This window comes from Pygocentrus nattereri, chromosome 16, assembly GCF_015220715.1.
Source record: "Pygocentrus nattereri isolate fPygNat1 chromosome 16, fPygNat1.pri, whole genome shotgun sequence".
NCBI classification, from domain to species: Eukaryota; Metazoa; Chordata; class Actinopteri; order Characiformes; family Serrasalmidae; genus Pygocentrus; species Pygocentrus nattereri.
The window spans coordinates 30,786,420-30,813,099 of NC_051226.1; the positions used below are offsets into that span (position 1 = coordinate 30,786,420).

The 26,680-nt window shown below is 40.4% G+C and overlaps 2 protein-coding genes across 4 annotated transcripts in view; both read right to left on the reverse strand.

The window, feature by feature from the left end:
* Positions 1–20,707, reverse strand: part of LOC108431857 (rap guanine nucleotide exchange factor 6-like) — a 123,040-nt gene extending 102,333 nt beyond the window's left edge. The window contains 4 exon segments of the mRNA XM_017705283.2: positions 2,068–2,151; positions 3,024–3,080; positions 4,265–4,335; positions 20,283–20,707. Of these exon segments, the coding sequence (XP_017560772.2) occupies positions 2,068–2,151; positions 3,024–3,080; positions 4,265–4,335; positions 20,283–20,339 (269 nt within the window). The 5' untranslated portion in view covers positions 20,340–20,707.
* A 722-nt stretch (positions 20,708–21,429) lies between these two features.
* The window catches only part of fnip1 (folliculin interacting protein 1), a 34,688-nt gene continuing 29,437 nt past the window's right edge, over positions 21,430–26,680 (reverse strand). For all 3 annotated transcript variants that reach the window (XM_017705282.2, XM_017705279.2, XM_017705280.2), the window contains 5 exons: positions 25,118–26,570; positions 24,537–24,702; positions 24,167–24,364; positions 23,720–23,835; positions 21,430–23,008 (listed from right to left, as the gene is read on the reverse strand). In XM_017705282.2, the coding sequence (XP_017560771.1) occupies positions 22,930–23,008; positions 23,720–23,835; positions 24,167–24,364; positions 24,537–24,702; positions 25,118–26,570 (2,012 nt within the window). In that variant the 3' untranslated portion in view covers positions 21,430–22,929. The remainder of the gene's footprint in view (positions 23,009–23,719; positions 23,836–24,166; positions 24,365–24,536; positions 24,703–25,117; positions 26,571–26,680) is intronic.

Below are 26,680 nucleotides of genomic sequence, written 5' to 3' on the forward strand. Positions count from 1 at the left end.
TTGTGTCCGTATCTAGAGTACTGAACAAAAATCAGCGACCACTTAATTTCCAGTTGAAACTGCAATCTAGGGGAAAAAAAGCAGAACTATGTTTAACAGAAAATTACACAGAAGCCTCATTTTTATTATATGAAAATTTGTAATTTATTATATAAATACACACACACACACACACACACAAAACCCCAATTCCAAAAAAAGTATGACGCTGTGTCAAATGTAAATAAATATAAATAAAAACAGAATGCAATGATTTGCAAACCTCATAGACCCATATTTTATTCACAATAAAACGTAGAACACATATCAGATGTTGAAAGTGAGACTTGGCAGCAACACATCTCAAAAGTTGGGACAGGGGCAACAAAAGCTGGAAAAATAAGTGGAGCTAATAAAAAACAGCTGGAGGAGCAATTTACAACTCACTTACATGACTGGGTATAAAAAGAGCATTTTAGAGAGGCAGAGACTCTCAGAAGCAAAGATGAGCAGAGGTTCACCAATCTGTGAAAAACTGTCTAAAAACTGTGGAACAATTTCAGAAAAATATTCCTAGGTGAAAAATTGCCAAGACTTTTGAAATCCCACCATCTGCAGTACATAATATCATCAAAAGATTCACAGAATCTGGAGAAATTCCTTTATGCAAGGCACAAGGCAAACGGTCAATATTGGATGCGCCTCATCTTCGGGCCTTCAGACAGCACTGCAATGAAAACACCCACAATTCTGTACTGGAAATCACTGCATGGGCTCAGGAACACTTCCAGAAATCATTGTCTGTGAACACAGTTCACAGTGCGATCCACAAATGCAAGTTAAATCTCTGTCATGCAAAGAAGAAACCACATGTCTATACAATCCAGAAACGCTGCCGTCTTCTCTGGGCCAAAGTTAATTTAAAATGGACTGAAGCAAAATGAAAAAAACTGTTCTGTGGTCTGAAGAATCAAAATTTGAAATTCTTTTTGAAAACCATGGACACTGTGTCCTTCGGACTTAAGAGGAGAGGGACCATCAGTACACAGGTCAAAGGCCTGCATCTCTAATGGTATGGGGTTGTATTATTGCCTAAGGCATGAGCAGTTTACACATCTGAAAGGGCACTATCAATGCTGAACAGTACAGAGGTTTTAGAACAACACATGCTCCCATCCATCTGCTTCTTTCAGGGAAGGCCTTGTTTATTTCAAGATAATGCTAAACCAAATACTGCATCCATTACAACAGCATGGCTTCACAGAAGAAGAGTCCGGGCGCTGAACTGGCCAGCTTGCAGTCCAGACCTTTCACCAATAGAATTTGCCGCAGCAAAATATCCAGCAAAGAACACCCAGGACTGTTGGGCAGCTAGAATCCTACATCGGCAAAAGTTCTTTGCTATTTTATGTTGAGAACTTGATTGTGCATTCTTTCACAGAGTGGTGAACCCCTCCTCATCATTACTTCTGAAAGACTCAGCCTCTCTGGGATGCTTCTTTTTAAACATTATCATGTTACTGACCTGTCGCCAATCAACCAACAGGTGTTATTTTTAGCATTACTTTACCAGCCTTTTGTTGCCCACATCCCAACTATTTGGGGCCTTTTGTTGTTGCCATCAAATTCAAAATGGGCAAATATTTTTCAAAAACAATTCAATTTCTCACTTTAATCATATGATGTGTTATCTTTGTGCTATTTTCAATTAAATATTCTACAGTTACTGTGGTCTGTCAGGTGTTGCACTGTTGTTAGGAATCTCATTTTCACTCTATATTTTTTTAACCTGTTTTTGTTCCACTTATTTTCCTCTGACTTTCATCAAATGTCTTATGATCATATGTCTTATGACATGATCTTGTATCCTCAGAAATATCTCAAGAAAAACTAATAATTCAAGACACTTTAATAACTTAAATCAAAGTAACATAGGCTAATTGTTAAATACTCCATCAAGGGTTCCCTCTACATGTTTCATATAATGTCAAGCATATCGCATTATGTAGCAGCATAATCCCAGTGAGGTGTTTTGTCCATGTTCCCCAGTCCCACCCAAAGCTCATGGTAATTTTAAGTGGTACATACCAACATCGCGCCAAATACATGTGCTCCTTAACGAAGACGGATCCTGACAGCAGTATGTACCAGCATGTGGAAATGTTATCCGGGCTGCAAGAGAGACACATGACAGGCTGTTAACTTGAGTGATACTAAACGGCTGGTTGGCCAAATCTGTAATTGGCATTTGAAAAACACGCCGCTCTCACAGCCATGAAGTGCCCTCTTTTCTGGAGCACCTAAATGGATTTCTTCTTCTGAGCTTCAGGCTACAGAGATATATGGAGGACCCTCATCGCTTGCTGTGAAAGAGTGGAACCCTTTCAGTTTATTCTTCTGAATGAGCACTCTCTAAAAGCATGAGCAGCTCTAATTAGAAATTGGTTGCATGTCTTGGCTGAGAGCAAAAGCAATAAAATGGCTACTAATGGGGAGGGCACTTCTTGATTTAACTAAATATACATTACTTGGTTTATGGGTGCCTGAGGTGAACGTAATTAGCTGTGACTGCTGGAATCCTGACCATTTTCAGATGGTTACTTTACTTTAAATACTTCTGATATTTGCAGAGCGCTGACTTCTTTTGAGTCTAATTGGTCCTGGCACAGTGTAGTCTCCTATGTATCAACCAGGATGGCTTAGATCAAATACCTCTAACAATTCCAGTTCAACAGGACCAATAAACCAACAGTGTGGTACTTTTGTTATTAATCATTTTGAATAATGAACAGAGTGCAGCAGGCCCTGAAGAGTATTAATCTCCTGCACTCGCTGGAAAACTCATACATTGTAGCACATTACTATTCTTGGACATTAATCAATTTCACTGTGCATGTGATTAATCTTTTGGCAATAGTGATAAAGTTTGTTATGACAAATCCAATAATGGAGGTCAGACTGCTGCAGTAAGCGTTTTAAGCGAGAGAGATGGTGATGAGCAAAAGAGAGGCTGAGCGAAGAGTGTAGTTTCCTGGTTTACTTACTAGAACAGGACGTGGTTAGCTTCATAGCGCTCATACCTGGCAGTCGTGCACAGTGACCTGCAAGCATATCGACAAGGCTACTGTAACTCAGGCAAAAGGCATGGGGTCAATGACTGTAGCTTACTGAGGGTGGGATGGTGCAGCTTGGCCAGGCTTACTAAGAGAAGCATAAGAAAGCACAAGGTAGCTGCGAGCGTTTTCACTGCATCCAGCCACAAATTCTGAGAAGGGACTAAGAGAGCAGCCTCTTTTCACTCTGAAGCAAAAGACCTGATCAGCTGTTCATGAATGCTCTAATAACACCTGCTGCTGCTATACAGAGGTACTGTGCAGCCAGCAGTATTTACCAATAAATCTGGCTTATTCTCTTCGTCTACACATGCTACTAAATATTTGGGGATATCTAATATTTTTAATACAACAAAGGATTTCTTAGCCAGTTGGCAAAAAGTTACTAATTCAATCTTAATCAGCTTTATTTAAAAAAAGCGACCACACATTAGAGACAGCAGAATCCTACTTTTTATTTTCCAAAACCTTAATCAATCCAATATTTATTCTTTAAGTTTCTTTCTACTAAGCAACTACTACTACTAACCAATCCAAGACATGGGCAATATGGCAAAACTATAATGCCAAAACGCTTCAAGAAACTTTCATGATACATGGCACAACATACACATGCTTATCCAGTGTTTCTACTGAGATCAAGGGCATTCAAGGGACTTCGTTATCTCGCTCTTCTGGGAAGGTTTTATAGTAGTTGTTGAAACGTTGCTGTGAGGATTTGATTGCATTCAGCCAGAAGAGCATTAATGAGGTCAGGTACTGATTATTACTTGTGAATCACAAAATCCACTCCAGCTCAAAGGTACTGGATAGTGGTCCATCGCTTCAGAGAACGCAGTTCCACTGCTCCATGGCCCAATTCTTTATACCTCTCAGTTCACTGCATTGGGCACGGTGGCATCAGATTTATGCATGGCTTCGCTGGAATGCCCAATTTTATTGGTATTGCTTTTCTATAAAGATTACACAAGTTGAGTGTCTTTTTTTTTTTTTTTTTTTTTTTTTTTAAATTCTTTTTTTTCTTGCACTATACTACTGCCCAGTGAGTCAATTAATTCATACAAATCAATATAATGTTAGATTCTGATATTGTTGGCAAGTTCTGGGTGTCATGAATCTCAGAGCAATATCTTACGTGAAAAGACAGCGCTGAGAATTTTACATCATCTCACCTGAGTTGATGCTCCCTGAGGTGAGACAGGACATCCATGTGGTAGAGGTGACAGTAAATGTTGTTCAGGTCCTGCACAAAGAAACAGAAAGCGGACAGGAGCATTGTGGGTAGGTCAGTGTGGTTCATCGTTCAATGGCACATGAGATCATCAGTGAAATGCTTTGTGAAACAAAACAAACACGGTAGATTTGGATTACAGGATTAGTGTCTAATACACGTTCTAATGCGATTAAACACGGTGCTAAGCATACGAGGAAACGCACACAGTCAAACGATGTGAAGGATTAGTCTCGGTAAATCCTGCCCATTCTTTAAACAGACCTGTGAAAAGGCTACGACAGCCACTAAGAACATGCTGTTCACCAAGTATGTACTAAACATTTTTAATTCATCACACATCATTGTAGCAGATGCACAAAACCTGCTTTAAAATAGCATCCTTCAAGGCCAGCTGTTCAAACATTAAGTGCAGATTGCCTGAAGAATGCATGAGTAGAAAAAATACATAGGACCATATGGTGGGGTTGCACAGAGGGCCTATTGAGCCTAGGGGCAAGCAGCATTAACAGGTGGACAGCAAGCATAACTTCCTTCAGGCATTAACACACACACACACACACACACACACACACACACACACACACACACACACACACACACACACACACACACACACACACACACAGGATCTTAGGCCTAACTCCTCTTTAGTCATGCGAGGCTGGTACATTTGAGCTACATAACAATCCCTACATTGAGTTTGAAGAACTCCTCTATGTGCTTGAAAACAAATCTATAACCAACACTCAGAAGGGGGCCTATTTCAGATAAACGTCTCCAAAAGACCTTAAACCCAAAGGAGTAAATTAAACCACCCACTGAGCAGAACCTGTCAGGCTGCACTAAAAAGGCATGAAGTCACTGAGAATGGTTTGCCCCTCTACTGTTGTTGTCCTATATGTCCAAATGTATCCAGATATCTCTTCTAATCAGTGAATTCAGCTACTGAAGAAGCACTGCCAATAGAATGGGACATTCCAGAACCTGAAGTCACCATGCCCAATGTAATGTGTCGAAAAGTATAAAGCATAGGGCCATGGAACAGTGAACTAAGTGCAGTGGAGTGATGGAGCAATACCCAGTACCTTTGGGATACGCCGGAGTAGCTTTTGTAGTCAGTAATCAGCAGTAGAAATCAATTGGCATCAGTACCTAATCTCACTGCAATCAAATCCTCACAGCAACGTTCCAACATCTAGTGTAAAGCCTTCCCAGAAGAGTTGAAGTGAGACTAATGCTCCCTGAACCACTCTTTCACAATTTGAGCCCGATGAAGCCTGGCATTTTAATCTTGAAATATGCCCGTGCCATCAGGGAAGAAAAACTCCATTGATGGAATAACCTGGTTGTTCAGTATATTCTGGTAGTCAGCTGAGCTCATTTTGGGCACATAATGTCACTGAACCTAGACCTGCAGCAACCCCAGATCAAATCAAAATCAAATCAAATTTATTTGTAGCGCTATTTACAATTGATTTTGTCACAAAGCAGCTTCACAGAATTCCAGAAAAGACAAAGTTTTTAACAAGAATGTTAAAAAAAAAAAAAAAAAAAACCCAAGTGAGCAAGCCAGAGGCGACAGTGGCAAGGAAAAACTCCCTCAAAGCTAAGGAAGAAACCTTGGGAGGAACCAAGGTTCACAAGGGGGGGACCCATCCTCCTCTGGTCAAACTACCTACAAGTTATTATACTACTTATATTAATATCAATATCAATGTAGTTTTCCGGGCAGCTAGTCCAGGGCAGGTGGCGGTAGCTGAGGCGTGAGCAGCTGGTCTGAAGTGGGTAGCTGGAGGGTTCGACAGTCTACCGGCCAGACATATGGGCGGTCGCATACTCGGAGAAAAGACAGAGAGATGAAATTAGTTTTACTCTGTCTGTTTGTACGTGCAATGTGAACATTTCCAGAGTGTGGCTAATGACTCTGGCAGATCTGACTATGACAGCTTAACTAAAAGGAGAGAACCATAGGACACAGACACGAGAGCACTCAAACAGTTTGGCATCCCTCCGCTACACCGTCCACAAACCCGAGTGACCGTGTGCGAGCAGCGGGATGATAGCACCACCTCAGTTTACTATAATTCCCTGTGTCCATGGACCCCTGGATCTGCTGCCTTTATCTAAGGGGGGAACATCACCTACCAAAAGCTAAACTGAACAAGTGAGTTTTCAGCCTAGTTTTAAAGATTGAGACTGTGTCTGAGTCCCGAATATTTTCTGGAAGATCATTCCAGAGTTTGGGGGCTTTATAAGAAAAAGCTCTTCCCCAGCTGCAGCCTTATGAATTCTAGGAGCTATTAATAAGCTGGGCACTCTGTGATCTGAGTTTTCGTGATGGCTCGTAATAGGAAATAAGGTCTTGCAGGTACTCAGGAGCGAGCCCATGTAGGGCTTTATACGTCAATAAAAAATTTTTATAATCAATACGGAATTTAACAGGCGGCCAATGAAGTGATGATCGCACTGGGCTGATATGATCAAATTTTCTAGTTTTAGTGAGGACCCTGGCTGCAGCATTTTGGACTAGTTGAAATTTGCTTAGATTCCTGCTCGTACATCCTGACAGTAGTGCATTACAATAGTCTAGCCTAGAAGTAATAAAGGCATGTACTAGTGTTTCTAAATCATGCAGGGAGGGTGCATTTCTTTATGCTCCCTAGCAAATGCTCAATCTTTATGCTCCCTTTTTGTCGGTTAGCCTCACTGATAAGTGATTTTCTCAAGGCTACACAGCTGTTTAGACCCAATCCCTTCGCACTGAGCATGTGGAAATGCTGTCATTTTCATTATTAAACATATCCCTGAGTTCTACTGTTTTTCTATGATTTGATTTCACCAAATGTTTACGTGATCGCTGATCATGATCATTCAAGATTTTTTCCACGAAGGTGATGTTTCCCCACTGTCCTTCCACTTTTTAATAATGCGTTGGACATTTCTTAACCCGATTTTAGTAGTTTCAGCAATCTCCTTAGATGTTTTCTGTGCTTGATGCATGCCAATAATTTGACCCTTCTGAAACAGATTAACATCTTTACCATGACCACAGGACGCGTCTTTCCACATGGTTGCTACTCACTGCAGTGAGAAGCTACTCACTGCATCAGTTAGGGTTAAATAACTTGTTGCTATCTGAAACATACCCATGTAGTAATTATCCAATGGGAGGCTTATTTGCTTAGTCAAATCCAGGTGGTGGCCTTATTTTTGGACAGCCAGTATATACACTGCTCAAAAAAAATAAAGGGAACACTCAAATAACACAGCCTAGATCTGAATGAATGAAATATTGTCATTCAATACTTTGTTCTGTACAAAGTTGAATGTGCTGACAACAAAATCACACAAAAATCATCAATGGAAATCAAATTTATTAACCAATGGAGGCCTGGATTTGGAGTCACACACAAAATTAAAGTGGAAAAACACACTACAGGCTGATCCAACTTTGATGTAATGTCCTTAAAACAATTCAAAATGAGGCTCAGTATTGTGTGTGGCCTCCACGTGCCTGTATGACCTCCCTACAACGCCTGGGCATGCTGCTGATGAGGTTGCGGATGGTCTCCTGAGGGATCTCCTCCCAGACCTGGACTAAAGCATCTGCCAACTCCTGTACAGTCTGTGGTGCAACATGGCGTTGGTGGATGGCGTGAGACATGATGTCCCAGATGTGCTCGATCGGATTCAGGTCTGGGGAACGGGCGTCCCAGTCCATAGCTTCAATGCCTTCATCTTGCAGGAACTGCTGACACACTCCAGCCACATGAGGTCTAGCATTGTCCTGCATTAGGAGGAACCCAGGGACAACCGCACCAGCATATGGTCTCACAAGGGGTCTGAGGATCTCATCTCTGTACCTAATGGCAGTCAGGCTACCTCTGGCGAGCACATGGAGGGCCCTCCAAAGAAATGCCACCCCACACCATTACTGACCCACTGCCAAACCGGTCATGCTGGTTCCCTGCTACATGCCTGCTGCATGCTGGGTTGTTGCCCTCCTACGGCCTCCTCCACGTCTCCTGGTGTACTGGCCTGTCTCCTGGTAGCGCCTCCAGCCTCTGGACACTACGCTGACAGACACAGCAAACCTTCTTGACACAGCTCCCATTGATGTGCAATCCTGGATGAGCTGCACTACCTGAGCCACTTGTGTGGGTTGTAGAGTCCGTCTCATGCTACCACGAGTGTGAAAGCACCACCAACATTCAAAAGTGACCAAAACATCAGCTAGAAAGCAGAAAGGTACTGAGAAGTGGTCTGTTGTCCCCACCTGTAGAACCACTCCTTTATTGAGTGTGTCTTGCTAATTGCCAATAATTTCCACCTGTTGTCTATTCCATTTGCACAACAGCATGTAAAATTGATTGTCAGTGTTGCTTCCTAAGTGGACAGTTTGATTTCACAGAAGTTTGGTTTACTTGGAGTTATATTGTGTTGTTTAAGTGTTCCCTTTATTTTTTTGAGCAGTGTATTTATCTGACCAGGTAACATTTTCACACATCCATTGAAGAGAAAAGAGCTTGTGTAGAAGACAAGGCCTCACCAGCACCAAACGGTTAGCTCATCTGAAGAGGCATCTTCTGTTACTTCTATTTGATTTTTGAATAATAAAACATGCATTCAAAATTTAATGTCCCAACATTTACCAAAAAGGTATGCCCACAGTCTTACACCAGTCAATTTTTACCCTATTTTAAACAAAATAATAAAACAGCGATTCTCAGGCCTGTGTGTATTAATACTACTTTATTGCACAAAATACTGCCATATTGCACCATAAAATTTTTTCCCCACTCACACCCCACATAATAAATCTCTCCTTGATATTCGTGCTGCACAATACAGGCAAAATACTAGTACTGTTATTACATATACATATATAATTGTGATTGAGATAGCCTTGCAATGATAAATCAATAATGTGACATTGCTATAGACAGTATAAATCAGAACGCATTTTTTTTACCACACCAGGATACGTTTCTAAGTGAAACACTGCGGGTCTCTGAGCTAGTTGAGCATTTCTGTAAAAAAATGCGCATGATTAGGGAGTTCACTGCAAATCTGCACAAAATAGTATCTTTAAAGTTACTCTAACAGAGGCTGAGCTCAATGATTCTTGTTTTGAAAGTGTTGTAAGGCATGGGAAAGCAAGGTACTGTTTACAGCTTTAATGTCCAAAAAATATTATTCCAAAAAAATGGAATAATAAACAACACCCTTAACTCAGCACCTTGCAGCAAATTTTAAACAAAGAAAGTTATGTTGAGGACCGCAGTGTTGCTGAGAACTAGATTTTGTCTTCATTGGGAAGGGCGGGGGGCTTTATCAGTGCAGACATAGTAGGCTGCATTATGGTGCCAATCCAAAGCCCTGGTGGACCGCTGCTGTATGGCGACAGTCTGAAAGAGCTGACTGTCTGCTGTCAATGGGCTCTTCCTGAGGGCTTTAGTCAATTGGCAGAGCATCCTCTTGCTGGGACCTTGCTGCATAGGGGTTTATTGATGTATGTAGTAAAAAACAGCTATTGGGTCAACAGTGTGGCCTCTTTCAGTCAGAAAGTATGGCATGCCCCAAAATCCACCTTCATTTCCCAGCATCGACCAGCATGCCACAATTTTATACTCTACTACTCTACATTTTAACTACATTGTTATCTTAAAATCTAACATGCACAGTCCTCCCTTTATCCCAAATGTAGCTCATCAACTGAGACATGTTCTTAAGTTTGCTTCTTTATTTCTGCACTGGAGCTACGAGGCTAATGCTTCCTAACAGTAACAATAGCTACTTGGATGCATATTTGAGGGCAATGTAGAAGATCTGATAATCTTGATTCATGCATTGTCCACTCACTGTATTGGCACACTTCGCAAGTGCTACAACTACAGACTGAAGTAAGATACGAGTCCATCAGACACAGTAGTACTGCTGGAGTCAATGATCCACCACCCAAATAATATCTGCTCTGTGGTGATGCTGTGGGGATCCACACCACTGAAGAACACAGTGAAAGGGGGCTTACCAATTACGTAGAGGAACAGACAAACTACAGTCTGTAACTCTAGAACTACAATGTGCACCCATAACGGGAAGTGGAGCTGATAGAATAGATAAAGAGTGCAAAAACACAGAGGTGTAATGAAGTAGCCAGCTGGTTATAGTGCACAGTTTAAAAGTAGAAATCATATGTAGAACATACATATCAGCAGCTTCTAGGAAGCTAGACCTTCAAAGTACATCATCAGAAGGAAGCTGGCCTAGTCTGGCTTTAACAACACAATGCAATTTGAGGCACGTATGTGATTATCTAGATGTTCTGTTTGCACAATGCTAAGGTGTGTGGCATAAGCTTCTTAGGCATTTTAGATATATCGGCTTTGCAGCACCAGTGCATAACTAAAGAAGTGAACTTCAGTTACCAAACCCGTCTTGACTAATTGACTATATTTAAAGGGAAAACTGTACATTAAGGATGCACAATAGTATAGGAATTATATCAGTATCAGCAGATATTTGTTGTTTAAAAAATACTGAGATCAGGCAGATGCTCAGATTCTACCAACATTTCAAACCAGTATTTGATAATATATTATTATGCTGGGCTGCTGTGCTAATATATCTGCACTTAACTCATTTTACTGAATTGCTAACCCTATATAAATGTTATATTCCTCTGTGATTTAAGCAGATTTAGTCACAGTTTAGATTGTATAGATTATACACTGTTATTAGAAGATATATACACTAAATAAACTGGGTATCATCATCAGCTCACAACTCCCTTATCAGTGCATCCCTAATGTCAAGGAGTAGAAAACTGTCCCCATGTACAACAGGGTTAAACCAATTCGGGAAGTGTGGGGTGATGTCGATGCCAAAATCCGATAATTTTAGCATATGTATTGGTCAATGCTGATACGTAAACATTCATAAAAAGTAGAAATTGGGACAGAATCTACCTGGATTTTCATTAAAGACAAACGTAACCCTTCTAAAGGGTTACCAATGCATTAAGATGAATAAAGTGCAGACATTTCAGCAATGTATCTTAGCATTTCTGCTTTTCAGGAGTACAATTAATATATTATCTAATCCTAAATGAAGTTAAACATCTGTGTGATCCTAATATATTTTTTTAACCAACTGATGCATTCCTATCAACATGCATCCCTAGGGTTTCTTTTTTCCTGATGTTTCAAGAAAACTAGAGCATGCTAGACAGCAACATCACCATTTAGATTTATTACACAATATATAAGGAATTTAGAAACCTCTCTTGTGGAAATGTGTAATTACACAAAAATGTGCAGAAGAATCTTTTGTCAGGTCAGTGGTGCTTCAGACCCCTTCCTGAGTGGATGATTGAGAGTATTGAAAGAGAACTTGGTTCACAATGTGTTCTCTGAAAATGTAAGTGAATTATACGTGACTAGTGTCATCATCATCACTATAATGCTGATTTTGCATTTAAGACCTAAACATGGAGCCGGACATTAGTTTTAAGCCTGTGCGTGTGACTTTAATACATAAAGGCATGGTGTGAAAAATGCCTCTTGCATTTAAATGAATATTTCAGGTTTTGCAGAGTGCTCGTAGCAGCACATCAACACCCTATTTTAGTATTTTTTTTTTCCTTCCTGACTCACTAACCATACTTCTTTCCATTTTTAGCAAAATAATCTGGCAACAGTTTATTTGTATATCCCCCTAAAGATGTTGCGTGGATGCTTATTATACATTTAATTTATATTTAACAAAATACTTATTCATTCACTTCAACTTTTTCTAACCTCAAACCCTAGTCCTAACATCAACTCAAAACCCTAGTCCTAATCCTAACCCTAAATCTAATACAGTTGAAAATCACCTGATAGTTTGTTAATCAAGTGAACATCTGTAGATAATCTATCGAGGGCTCTCCAACCGATGTGGGACCAGAAATTTTACATAGTAGAGCTTCAAGCTGAAAGTCAAGACAGATCTTATGTACAACTACATTATGTGTGATTTTTTTTAGCCTTGATCTGGCAAGTATAGAGGAGACTGGGTCACATACTTGCAGCATTTCTTGCTCAAATTACCTACAGTATTTCAATCCTCCAACTTATTAAGTAGTCCTAATAAAAAAATCTGAGTCATTTATCTAGACAAGTTCCATCTCATAGTCAAAGTCATGAAGCAAAGAGCCTTACTTTTCTCTCTGAAAAAATGAAAGTAAAATACACGGCATCTAAAAAACACTCTTGGTATCTCAATATGAAGGTCAGCTACAGCGCTGCTGCCACCTTCTGGCACAAATTCCACTCCAAGGCCACAATGCAGTAGGAAAACAGCTCATTCTCCAACCCACTATCTGTCCTACTGCAGTTTAACCCCTTCTTGCAAAGTTCAAAGTGCTGCATTGACATGCACTGCACAAGATTTTTACAGAGTGGACATTGTCCACACTACAACAAAACAGCCATTCAGGTCTTAGGACGGCTAAACAAACGGCTTTGGAGGAATATCAGAAATGTTTCAGCGTAAACACTAGAGAGCATTCCAACTGCTTTCAGTTTTTCCCATATTTATGAAAATCTTTATACTTTCAAATAATATACAGAAGGTAGCTTGGAGGTAAACATAACATTGTGCTAGGACGATAAAGCTAAAACAGAAAAGGTTTCAGGCCTAAAATAGAACAGCTAGAGTGCCAACATGTTTGAACAATCCACCACCTGATTGGAACACAGGGTCTTCACAAAGCAATTTCAGCCACAGTCTCATCACAGCACAGACGCATCTCACCACACTGCGACTGAAATCAGAGAAGGCTGCCTAAGTACATATTGTTCCAGTGACCAACAATGTGAAAGGTTTTCAGTATTATCAGGGAATTGTTAAAATATACTGAAAACCTTAAAAATCACCAATACAAATTGAAATGATGCCTCTATCCAGATTTTTGCCTCTCAGTTTGATCCTAGTCATTTAATACTGATCATCAGCCAATAGAATTCAATACAATATTTTGATGCTGTGATGTAAAAACCTAGTTTCTCTATTTTTCAGATTTTTACTTTTTTACCTTTTCCATTGAGATAGAAATGGTCCAATGTTGGGGGAAAATCTGTTAAATTAATTTCCACTACCAATTAATGACAGCAATAATCCACAAGAGGCTATGGGTTACTGCGATATTATCACTGGAAACACCCTTCCCCGTGATAAAATCACAGTAACTCAATGCCTCGAGCTGCTTATAGCTTTTATAAAACGGCAGCCAACATAAAATCTATTAAAATACACAATGTTTTACATAATTATTTATATTATTATTAATAATAATCAACATAAAAAAGTTTTCCGGCAAGAAATGTAGTTTCTTTAGAGTACGGTATCGTTGCTAAGCAACCATGTACCAATGAATGAGGAGAAGAACATTTAGTTACCAATCCCTGTAAAATGCAGACAGTTCATGATTTTCATGATACTTTTTGTGTGTAACAGTGAACATATGTAGCATAGCACTGTTTAAGGCAAATACTTTGTTTAAAAGTGCTTCTTGGTCACCAAATTACCATTGCAACTCTTCTGCCAGTCTGACGACGCCACTTTTCCTACACTGGGGTTGAATCTCAAATGGCTCCCTGCTCCCAACATAGTGTACTAGCTACGTAGGAATCTAAATACTGACTCATGTAGCCCAACCATGCAAAATATCACTAAAAATGCTCATTTGGGATTCATCCACATAAATACTCGACAGGCAGTCAGTATCTTACAGCAGAAGCCACAATTTCTAAACTTAATGCTACACAGCACACTAGCTAGGGAGTACGAAGCCGTTTGGGATTCAGCCTGGGTTTGACGCTACTTCTGACTGAAACACAGATATTTAAAGTGTGTAGGCCATTCAGGTGACACTCCTTAGATCATTCTACTGCTGTTTTTCAGTGAATACTATTGTAAGTACTTTAATTCAAGTGACATTAATGTTGGAGTTGTTTAGCATGTTTGGTATCTTTTGGCCTGTTGGCTAGCTGACCAGCATAGTTCTAGTTAAGAAAATAAGTTTTCAGTCCCTCAGTTAAAAAAAAAAAACGTATTTCATCAGCATTAGAGTCAAACATTATTCCATTAACAGGAGGTGGGTAATACGCAGCAATTCAGAGCTCAGTTGTTGTGTTGTGTTCAGCTGGCAATTTGTCCTATAGACTTGTACTTTAACAGTTGCATATAAGTAACAAAAAAACTGTTTATCACAATTATTCACATGGCACTTAATCATCAGCTAAACATATATGATTGTGACAGGCCTAGAATGATTAACATGGGGTTATATTCATCAGTAGATAAGTAAAATCATCAAGTAAGTAAGTAAGTAAGTAAGTAAGTAAACATTTATTTATATAGCACTTTTCTAAGCACAGCTACAAAGTGCTTCACAAACAACAAGTACTAATAATAAAATGATAAAACAAAACAGATACATATAACTATAAAAACAGTACAGCTACATTCATAAACAACATAAAACTGACATAAAACCATAAAAATAATGCAGCACTATCCAATAAATAACAAAAGCATCACCTGTGACAAAAAGCTAATGAATAGAGATGCGTTTTGAGTCTTCCTTTAAAAATGTCCTTCAAGTACCATATTATTATTATTATTATTATTATTAGGTTCCAAAAAATGCCTGATTCAAAACTGCAAAGCTCCCCAGTTTGAAGAGAAAAAGCTTCAGCTTTCAGGATGAATAATCCAGTTGGAAAGTAGAGCTTGCTAATGTTCTCCAGGATATAGTCGACGTTTTGTTCAAATTAGGTTCTAATTAGGATTGGCACTTTCAAGAACTTCTCGTTTCCTTGACTCATGCAGGCCATCAAGACTTTTTCAAAGCACTCATCCAGGAGTGACCCCAAAGACATCTTGAACGCAGGATGAAATAATCTCCAGGAAAAAGTTAAGGATATAAAAAGAACCAGTACTGTATGCCATGGAAAGTCACGAGGGCAGGGGCTTTGCCACACTCGTTACCATTTCTCCACTAAGTGGGTGCCAGACCAAATATACTCAGGCAAACAAGAATCCCAGCGTTACTATGGCAATGAAGGAAAATGTTACGCAATCCTAGTTCATCTGTTGCTCCTCCATCCTTTATTACATCTCTCATCAAATGAATACAGACCACACTGGAATACGGTTAAGAGGTTTCAAATGGATGCTTAGAAGGTAATAAAGAAAATGCTCTGTAGAAATGTTGACTGTTTGGAACTTAACTGGAATGTGTGTCTGGAATTCACCCTAATATGTTCTCAGTCTCAGTCTACAGCTAATTATAAATTTATTATTAAAAAATGTATTATATTATTTATTAGCTGAGTTTCAGTTTAGCATGATAAAAAGAAAAGCAGGGGTGCGATTTGAAAAACCATTAAAAGGCTAAACTGAGGTTTGTCACTAACTGTACTGGATAACCTCCACTAAAGCAAAGCAAAGCAGTACAACATATATAAGAAAACACAAATCATGCAAGATCTGCATGATTTTACTTGTTCCAGTTGTGTCTGGAGGGCAAACCCAGGAGGCCTGCGATGTAGAGCTGCCATAAAAAAGGAGCTGTGAATTTGTAACAGCTATAAATAGCTAAACAGCTAAAAAATAATAATAAAAATAATAAAACAATAAAAAATTTGTCTAAGTAGCGTAGTACTTTCAGAGAACTAGATAATGTCAAAAAGTGCATTTCATGCTGTGTTTGTTGTGCCAACAGACCTGAAAAGTCATGTTGTAGACTGCACCATGCTGAAATTGGGAACCCAGGGCCTGAGCCTGTTTTCTCTATGAGTCAAGCGAATGCTGAATTGCCGCTGTAACATTGTGATATGTTCTGCCATGTTATCGCGTAAAAAATAAGCATACTATTAAATATATACATTATCACAACACAACAACAGCTACTCAAGCTATAGCCTACTACAGCCAAAGTCTCTTAACTATAACAGTTGACAATGCTGGCTGGTTTGTGTGGGGTACTTTTGTGAGGTAGCCAGTCTAATGTCTGTTCAGAGCATAGCAATGTCAGCTCGCTTCTTCTTCTTCTTTCGGCTGCTCCCTTTAGGGGTCACCACAGCGGATTGCAATGTCAGCTTGCATGTAGCAAAATTCATATTTCAGCTCATTAACGAACTCATCACTTAGAGGATCTGGCAACATTCAGGGAAAAAGGTATATAAAGTAAAACGTATAATCTTTGGAACATTTTTGTTCATCATAGTGTGCAATAGCAGTGATTTCAGAAATGTCATTTACTTTTCTAAAGGAGAAAAGCAGCTTAGACAAAGAAAATCTAGGCATCTTGGATAAAAAAAATATAAAGAATATAAGGTAGATGCCTATTACAGAATGATGAAAAGACATCAAAGGACTATAGTGGCTTCCCAGACCAATCAACTCTTGGAGGCCAATCAACTTTTGACTTTTGGTTAAACAGGCCAGTGCAGAAAAAAGACAAGAAAATCAAAGTCTTGATATCTGTCTTTTCACGTTTGCACATTCAGTGCTGCAAAAGCTTCAGGGCACACTGGGTTAAATATACATGTGCTAAGACAATCAAATGCTTGTGGCCAATAGGGATGCATTTGAGATACATAAAATGCCTGACGTAAATGGCTCCAATTCCCACTGTATGATCAGATCACTTGAGACGGGTGCAACCTGTGCATATAGGTTGCCTATTCTATCTATAACAGGATCTCTCTAAGGCCACACTCCACAGAAGTAATGACGTTTGAAAGAAGAGTCAGCTGCACCCTACTTTAATATTGTGTCATGTGGCGAAATATCCTAGTTGGGATAGTCCTGTGAACTACATTCAGGCTGGTTTAATCTCTGCTAAATTCCTTTATTAGCAGCTCTGGCACTACAGGTTAAAGTTGAGTGAAGTGGTGAGCTGTCGACTCCAGAAAACCCAGTGGGCTATCTGAACAAGTTGCACCCTCATGAATACAATTAGAAAAGATCTTAAAGTCGACCAAATAACCAAAGGCATTGGTGAAACATTTCTGTACATTTGTAGATAACGTTTGTACATTTGTTGGTTAGCAGTTAAAGAGTTAATCATTAAAATCCCTACATGGGACAGATAATAAAAGGTGTGAACAGGGCCTGAGATGCAGTACAAAGGGTGAGATACTGTACTTTTTAATGTTGCCGCTGGGCCAGAGGGAGGTTGAGTAGTTCTATTGTCCTGGTGTACAACACTAGTAGACTCTCTCCTTTAAACATGTTCTAATATATCTGTCTGTAAAACATCTCACAGTGTAACGCATCTTGTAAGAAAGAACTAAAACAAAGACAAAAGATCTTTTCAAGTAAGTCAGAGATCCGATGAGTAGAAAGGCCCAAATTTGGGCAATAAAACAAACCCATTTCACAGCCTCTTAATCAGTTTTTGGGGAACAGAAATAGAAAATGGAACTGCCACCTCACTGCCTGGGTTAAAACTTTAGACTTGATAAGACAAAGAAGATACTTTGAGCACCATCTCAATCTTAAAAGACTCAACTAGTAGGCAAAGTTGTGTGATGCCATCCAAGAAAAGACAGGAAAAGTTAGATAAAGCTCACTGAAACTGAAGGTGATGCTCAAACATGTGATCACTGGAGACCAGGGATGCAACCTGTGCATACAGGTTGCCTATTCTACCTTAAACAATAGCATGAGGGCAGCATGCATAACACTGCAGCACTGCCCGTTTTTAAACAACTCAGTGTCACTACAGTACTGACAATAAGCCAACAACCGACAAATCCAGATAACAGCATCCTGTGGCCAGAAACTGACCACTGACGAAGGACTAGAGGATGAGGAACACAAACGGTGCAGCAACAGATGAGCGATCATCTCTAACTTTACATCGAGGTAGGTGTGTCTAACAGAATGGCCAGTAAGTGGACACAGTGTTTAAAAACTCCAGCAGCACTGCTATGTCTGATCCACTCGAACCAGAACAACACACTAACACGCCACTACCATGTCAGTGTCACTGCAGTGCTGAGAATAATACACCAACTAAATACAACCTGCTCTGTGGTGGGCCTGATCACTGATTAAAGTGTAAATAATAAATTATGCAGAGTAATTGTAGAACTATAAAGTACACATATCTGGTAAGCAGCTACTTACCATATATATGGACCACGAGTGCAGATTTCTGGCGATATAAATTAAAAGTTATAAACTGGCCAGTGAGTGTGCAATTGTTATTAATAAATTTTTAGCACAGATATTACAATTGTACGTGTTATAATGAGTGAAGAGCATTATTGTCTAAGAAACTAACATCGTTGTGCTTCACACCTTTGGCAAAATTACAAAGGCATCTTATCACATACTGTATAAAACAGTAAACAGTACAACATTCAGGCTGCTTCGGTACTAATGTAAAGAGGACAGAACAGTGGAATACAAAACAGCAATGAAAACTTACAGATAAAGCCCCTAAATCCCCAAACACCATCGCTTCACAGTAAACTGCAATTACAGAAGAAGTGTAACAGAGAACCCATCTGTTCAACATTAGGGTCATGTCAGGTGTGCAGCTATTCCAGTTAAAGTAGTATAAAGGTATAAGATTGCACTGCATCACTGCAGCGAAGGTGGGAATCTTCTAGGCCTGAGAGAAAACAAGGAACTATTTAACAACTGCAAAGAGTCATGACTATTAGTTGTATTACTAACTTAAAGGCAGGCTAAAGGGTCAACAGGTCTGCATAGTTCAGTTGTTAATACGAAAACAAAGCCATTCTGAGCAGCTTGATGTGAACTGCTCTGCTCTAGAGAAACTAGATGTCAGAAACATTTACAGTGGCGGTGACAGGAACCAGATGTCTTAATTAAGTTAAGTGATACTTTTTTAATCCCACCTCCACATTTAACCCATCCATGAAGTGAAACACCACAAACACGCACGCAAGCACGCACGCACACACGCGCACACACACACACACACACACACACACACACTGAGCACACTTACCCAGCCCTATCCACAGAGCCTGGGGAGCAACTGGGGGTTAGGTGTCTTGCTCCTCAGTCATGGACTGTCGGCACTGGGGATTGAACCGGCAACCTTCCGGTCACAGGGCCAACTCCCTAACCTCCAGCCCAGGACTGCCCCCTAATTGCTTCCAAAAGTTCCCTTATATAAACTCATTATAGGAAATTGTTAAACAGGCTGCCTGATGCCTGAACCACTATCTTTTATGATAGTGTTGCGATAAATATTAAGCCTGAAAACAGAAATCTGACTTTATATTTTAAGTGCACCATTCTTAATGATTTTGTTTGCTTCTCAGCCACTAAAATAAGCAGAAACTTTGACATGTCGGTGGAGTTCCCCTCTAATACGTCCATTCTTCTGAACTGACGGTTTTCCCGAGTCAGCGAGTCGTGAAAGGCGTGCAGCTGCGCTACAGTTGGCAAAGTTATTAACAACGACGGCAAGGCTGACAGGCACGGACGGACGTTTGAGGAGATAAAAGATGATTAACGTTTCAAAGACAATGTTGTTTCTCATCTTCTCGAGATGTGAACGGTCAGAGGAATCGCTGCGAAGCGAACCGTCTGACTACACGACTGAACGTTAAGCGTGTTTGAATAACCGTTCGCTGCGTTAACATTCACCTGATATCACAGCTCCTTCACAACCAAGTTAAGAAGAGAGATTCATCCTTATAGTTCAGGCTCGGATACAAAGTATGACGCTGCACTTGTATGTTGTCTTATTTGTTGTAAGATGACGTTAAATCATCCGAGTTTTCCTGTTTGCTGACGTTAGTAGTTAAGAGAAGTTTAAACCGTACGCGTTAGCAATCTGAAGATGTAGCGAGTAACGAGCAGGTAAGCTGGAGTTGTCAGGTAAATTAGCTCGAAGCTGTATTACAAGCTGCTGTTACCTCTGCTGTGCGTTGTGGAGGAGGCTTTTTCAGTGCTTGCTTGAATAATAAATCCATTGAAGAATGTTTGAGGTGGCTGTGGAGGTCAGGAAAACTCCTTAGGCAGGTTAACTTGGTTCCTAGTCCTCAGTCTCCCACCGCTCCCGACTCCTCTCCGCCGGCTGCATTGATTTTTCTGAGCTAACGTTAGCTAATCAGCCCTTTAGCTTACCAGCTAAAACAGCGTCCTTACTGCCGCCTTGTATAATAAAACTCCCTGTGGCGACCCAGCGAAAGTTATTCGGGGGGGCCACATGAAACTAATTCCTCACTCGCCATCTTATTTTCGTGAAAAAATACAACGTAGACATATCACTTTCTTCGTCGCTAAAACTTGAGCTTAAAAACTTGGCTAGCTCCGTCTCCGCCTCAGGGGTTGGACTGCCGCGAATGCTAGCCGAGGTTAGCCAGCTGTCGGCTGCACAGCTCCTGCGGAACGCCCATCACTTTTCCCTAAAAAGTACATTCGGCCTGGACTATTAAAACAGCAGTCTGGTCTACATTAAATCTACCTGGAAATCCATTCCCTGCAGTTTGAGGAGAGGAAAAAAAGGTGTGCATACCCCCCCTCAGTCTTTCTCCGTTTCTGGCAGCAATGTATGAAATAATTGGCCTAGTATCTCGGGATAAGGACTTTCATTTAACCTCGATTTACCATGTGGAAACAGCGACTTAGTATACCCAAGTAATCACTTATTTTATTAAAAAGTAAGATTTTCCCCCCTAAAATATGTTAATTTAAAATTTAATTTGACAATCTTGAGAAGTCAAACTGAGAAAATGCCAGTTTCAACATATTAATTTAAAATGACTAAAATAAATACACTAGTTTAAGTAAATGAGTCATTTTACCAACATGCTAAATCAAAACTGGGTAGATTGTCTTGAAATGTCAAAATAACTCTGAACAGAAATGGAAAAAAGCCCTAGGCAATGTTTCGTCCTCTATCTGGTGGAAATAAGCTTCCACAACATCTTAAAGGCAAGGAGAAGAACATTCTAGCAGTACACTGAAACCAGGACATCTCGGAAATCACACATTCACCATTCAGGCTGCCCTAAAGGTGGCTGTCCAAGGCCGAAAAAGAGTACCATCACACCACAGATGTAAATGTATAACATTGACTTGATTTATTGCACAATATTCCCAGAAAATTGGGAAAGAATAAAAGGGAGAAAGTCACAATGAAAGATATGTACAAATACACAGAAAAAAAGCCTAAGCAATATATACAATTTACATGAACCAACACATGCTGTACTAAATAATTTAACTGTGATCACGTACAAAGGAATAATTAGATATAAATACAATTGAGAAGACAATGCGTAAGGGTTTTCTAACAAAATGAAACAAGTTGCATGTTTTCCTGCAGAAGCCTAGCATCTCATTTGCTATTTTAACCAGCAAAATAAACTGTGCGAAGCCTCTGATCTTTTCATGCCACATGTCCATTAAGACTCAGATGCACGACATTACCCCAAGACGAGAGAAAAAATAAATCGGACACAACAGGCCTATTCAATGTGATTAAAAAGGAGTAAAAAAGTTTGTTCGATACCTTTGTTCATTTTTATAATTCATTTGTGGGGTCTTATTTTGACTATTTAAGCACAGCATGATCGGAAAAAACTTTGATTTATAATTCCTCCTCATGCATTTGAGCAGTAAACACAGCATGGTAGCCTGTAAGCTGTAGAAAGTTCCTTGCGTGCATTTTCAGCACTTTCAGTTTTGAAGTCATGTTGCGGTACGAGTGTCCCTTTCAGCAAAGCACAGCGTTTTGTTTTCCTGATCTTGGCCGACCGAACGAAGAAACAAAGTCAGCTTTCCCTTTAAAATTCTCTTAGCCAGGTAATCTATGCAAAATCACCCACAATTATTTGTTTGAGGTAGCCCTGTGCCAATGGGACAGTGATAGCAAAGACATTTAAGAGAGCGAAACGGTCAACAGTTTCTCCCCAACTCATTGTCTGCCATTCGATTTCAGCGAGACAACTGGATAAGTATGGTGTAAACAGGTAGAAAAATTACTTGAAAAGTATTGGCATGAGTATTTTTGATATTTTAAAGGGACATTCATTAAAAGAAAAGAAAAAAACAAAAACAATACAGTTGATCATATCAGTAATCCACATGAAAAAGCCATGGCTTCCTACAGATGGTGCACTGATGTCAATTTCAACCTTATCTCCCCCCATAAAAGTCACCTGCATTTCCTCTTGGGGTTACTTGTTCTTGCAGGAGGAAAGAGCTAAAATATATATGTATATAAAAATACAGTCAAAGTCCACTTATACAAGTGTTTCTTTAAAAAATTAAGTCACATATTCCCCACTTCAGTGAGTTCCTGGGTAATCCAATACTGCCTCCCAAACTTCAGAACAGAAACGGCAAGCTCTGGTGCCACCTTGTGGTAGGGAGTCTATCCTGCAGCCTGTCATTCCCATAGGCAGTTGCTGAGGATTAGCTCTGGCTGTGAACCCCAAAGGGTTTCTGAAGCTTCAAGGTGCTCCAGCCATGGATAGTCCAGGCCTTTTAAGCATGGACTCTATGGTCCCTGCAGGTGGAGCAGTGAAGATGTGTCCGTATCACTTCTAATGTCACCTAAAGCAAGATCTGGGCCACGTACGGCGAGTGTGTGCTTGCAATGGCAGCCAACAGTGGCAGGTCACTGGATTCGATCCTGTACGTGAAGAACACAAAGAGATGATGAGAATCGGCTGGAAATTAATCAGCTGCATCAAAAACTTCACAAACTACAAAATCACTGCACTGGTATATATGCTTTATTTATGTAGTACCTCATTTATATAGTACCTTTACATAATAATTCTGCTCCAAATGTTTCACAGTGCTTGTAAATAAAATTGCAAAACTGCATAAATGCTGGTGAAAGGCAAAACGAATATAAAGTTAAGAACATTTTTTAATGAAAGTAAAAAATGAAGAGATCTGAATTGAAATGAATGGAAGTTATAATTGATGGTTGTGGAATTGCTGTGCTGGCACACGAAGAAAATGACAGTTGTATGTTTAGCCACTAAGATGTTAGAGACTTGGCACAATAAATCTTTTTTTTTCTTTTTTTACAGAAAGTATGTTTTTTCCCCTTTCTCCTGTAAAAGTCATCATTTTAGAGATTTTGTTCCAACAGCAGTGAAATGTAACATAATTCAATATGTAACAAAATATAAGTATTCACATTTTAGTACAGATTTATCAATTTTTCCAAACTGCTTATTGTCCCAGCCTCAGATATTATTGTTAGTACTAAAAAGCTGATATATGTACATATGTATATCAGAGCAGTGATCCCAGAGTCCCCCCAGTCCTGCATATCTTGGCATTTTAGTGTCCATGTCAAATAAAAAGATGAAAAAGAATGTGTTCTCACCCTAGAACCATGCCCAACTCTTTGACGTGCACCCTTGTCTGTCCTTTCAGGTATTCAGCAAGCATTTTACTCTTGAAGTACAGCTCCTGGAGCCGGTCCTCCAGATGCATTATGCACTGAGAGCAAAGAGTGAGCACAAGATAATAGTTTTGCACACGTTGCACCTAATGAGTCATTCAAAAGACACTGAAGAACGAAAAGAAAGGACTTCACACTGAGCATTTGAGAGTGTGAAGTGAGCTGATGTGATAAGCTGTAACAGGATTACAGGTGTCAGAAGTAGAAGAGTCATTTATATCAAGGTGAATTTGTCCTTAACACAGTCTTGTCTTTTAGGGAGGGATACCAGAAGGGGCTTAAAGAAACAGTTTAAGTAATAAACTAGTTTTAATTGGCATGACGCCAACCAAAAGAAAAAGGGAATGCTAGAAAGAGAGGTGCACTCACAAAATTAGGGGAAAGGTTGAGACGGTACAGCTGGTAGGTGGACTGCAGCAGGTTGGATACAAGATTGGACACAAGCACTTCTTTGCCTAGCTTGTTTTCAGTGGCTCGTCTCTGACTGCTTGCCACCTGCACCGTCCACCTGTCCGTGTCTGCGATAATGCAGACGGCCTCGGCGATAGGCTCATCCAACACAGGATGCTGTAAGTCAAGGAGAGAGGGAAAGGCTTTGAGTTTAGTGAGACTTTCAGAAACAAGCTACCACATTTATGTGAGCGGGACAGGCAATGTCATGCTGCCGATTCAGTATTAAAAAGAGCTTAATTATAAATGAATTTTTGTTTAAAAAAAAAAAGCTTGATTTTTTTCTCACCTGAACAGCATGAGACAAATCAGACACAAGACTCTGCCTCAGCTTGTCTTCATTGGGTATTCCATGCAGAACAAAGTCAGGGACATAAGTGGGACAGTATCCTCCAAACAAGGATCTCCCAAAGTTGGCAATACTTGGTTTGGAATAATTTTCCACTAGCTTAGCCCTGAAAAAAAAAAAGAAAAAAAAATCCCACAGTTATTTAAGCTGTATCATATGACTTGCATTCATGGCTTTGGTTTACATCGTGACGGTCATTACAAACATAACTCAAAAATGTTACACATAATTTACTGACATATTTCAGCAATGCGTATACAGAACAGTTCCAACTATCAGATCGTGTTAACATTGCTGGTGAAAAATGCTGTTTTGTCGCTAAATGACATAATACTACAAAGAAAAAAAAAAAATCTGTGCTCAAAGGTTTATTTCCTTCCATTTCATTTAGAATTCCTAAGGTTAAATGTTTGGGGGACAAATGACATTCACAAGACGAAAAATCAATCTTGACAGGAGGCAGTTTCTTGTTATGTAATCTGCAAGAAAAATGAGTCTTGAAACCCTTTTCATTAACTTACCCAGGGAAGGGCACTTCCAGCTCATCTTGCCAGTCAGCTTGCTCCTCACTGAAGAACTGTCCGTCTTGACGGGGAAGTTCCTGCCCTGCGTCCTCACTTTCACTGTCTCCCAGGGCACTGTCTGAGCTCTCATTTCGTGGAATCTCCCAATCGTTCAATGGGGCTACCTTCTTTTGGTCCCCCATCTCTCTTTGGGATGGTACGTTTAGCAAAATTCCAATACCTTTGTCCTGCTCTGCAGAACAGCAGGTCGTACAGCAGCCTATGGTGGTGTTGCTTGTGCTACACTTGCAACGGTCCCCCTCTCTCTGCTCACAAACCTGTTCATGTGTCCCAAGCAGTGAGCCTATCCGAGACCCTTGTGGATCTTGGCAGGGTTTGTTCACATTGCTTGTTGCTATCTCAGACAGCATATGGGAGACATCATCAATAGTCCTCGTCTCCACTGGGTTATCATCACTAAAATATTCATCAAACAAGTCCATACATTCCTCTTGGGCCCCAGAGCTAATGTGAGGAATATCGCTAGCAACACGTGCCAAATGTTTGGCTTCCTTGCTCTCGTTGGTCTTGATTTGGTCCGCTGACAGAGGCTTAGGCAACAGGCCTTTGGCTTTGTCCTGCTGCACACCATTACATTGCTGTTCCTCTTTGAAGTGCATTCTGTGCTTATTAAACTCCTCCATCACCTTCCCTTGTCTGCTCTCCATGTCAGATTCAGGGGACATAGAATCACCGATGAGGAAGGTGACTTTGGCAGCAGGCTCCTCTCCCTCATCCAACAGATAAGAGGTCGGTGCCAAGCTCTTGTCAGGTGGCTTCTTCTCCAGTGGGATCCCTGATGACCGAAATATCTTTATAGACGAGCCACTAACATCTTTATCAGAATCACACTTCTCAGATTGTCCTTGTATGTCCAGCAGGGGGCCGCTCTCCCTAGGAGAGGTGGAACCCACTTTCACCATAGTCTCAAGCCGTGCTTCCGGCCGTAGGCTGCTCACCTCTCGGCATGTCATACCATCACTATGATCCTCTGCCTTGATAACTGGTATGACATGAAGTAGCTGCTGCTCAGGCAGTTGATCTTCTGGAGCTCCAAGGCCCATTTCATTGTCTGTGTAAGTGCTGCTCTGCAGGCTGTTGCTCTCTGAGGGGTAGCAGTCCCCTGCCTCAGCACCCTGGGACAGGTAGTCGTGGTTGGGTTTGTGCATGGTGACCAACACGTAGTCTGATTCCTCCACCTCACCACGGCGTAGAGAAGTGGTGATGAGAGAGCCAGGCATGACGATGGCTTCATCTTCAGCGCTCTCCAAGAGATGGGTCTCCAGCAGTTCAGAACACCGGATGAAGTAGGTGAGCACGTAGAGGAGTCGCTGCACCAGTTCTTGCCGCCGGCCCACCACCACTGTGCGTGACAGACGCACAGGGGAACCGATTGCACCATACAGGTCACCTTTGTTAAGAAACACACAAAATGTAGTTGTAACCACAAATCAGAATTTCTAAATATGGCATTCAAGCACATCTGTGAAACTAGAGACAAGACCATAAGATAAAGCACAT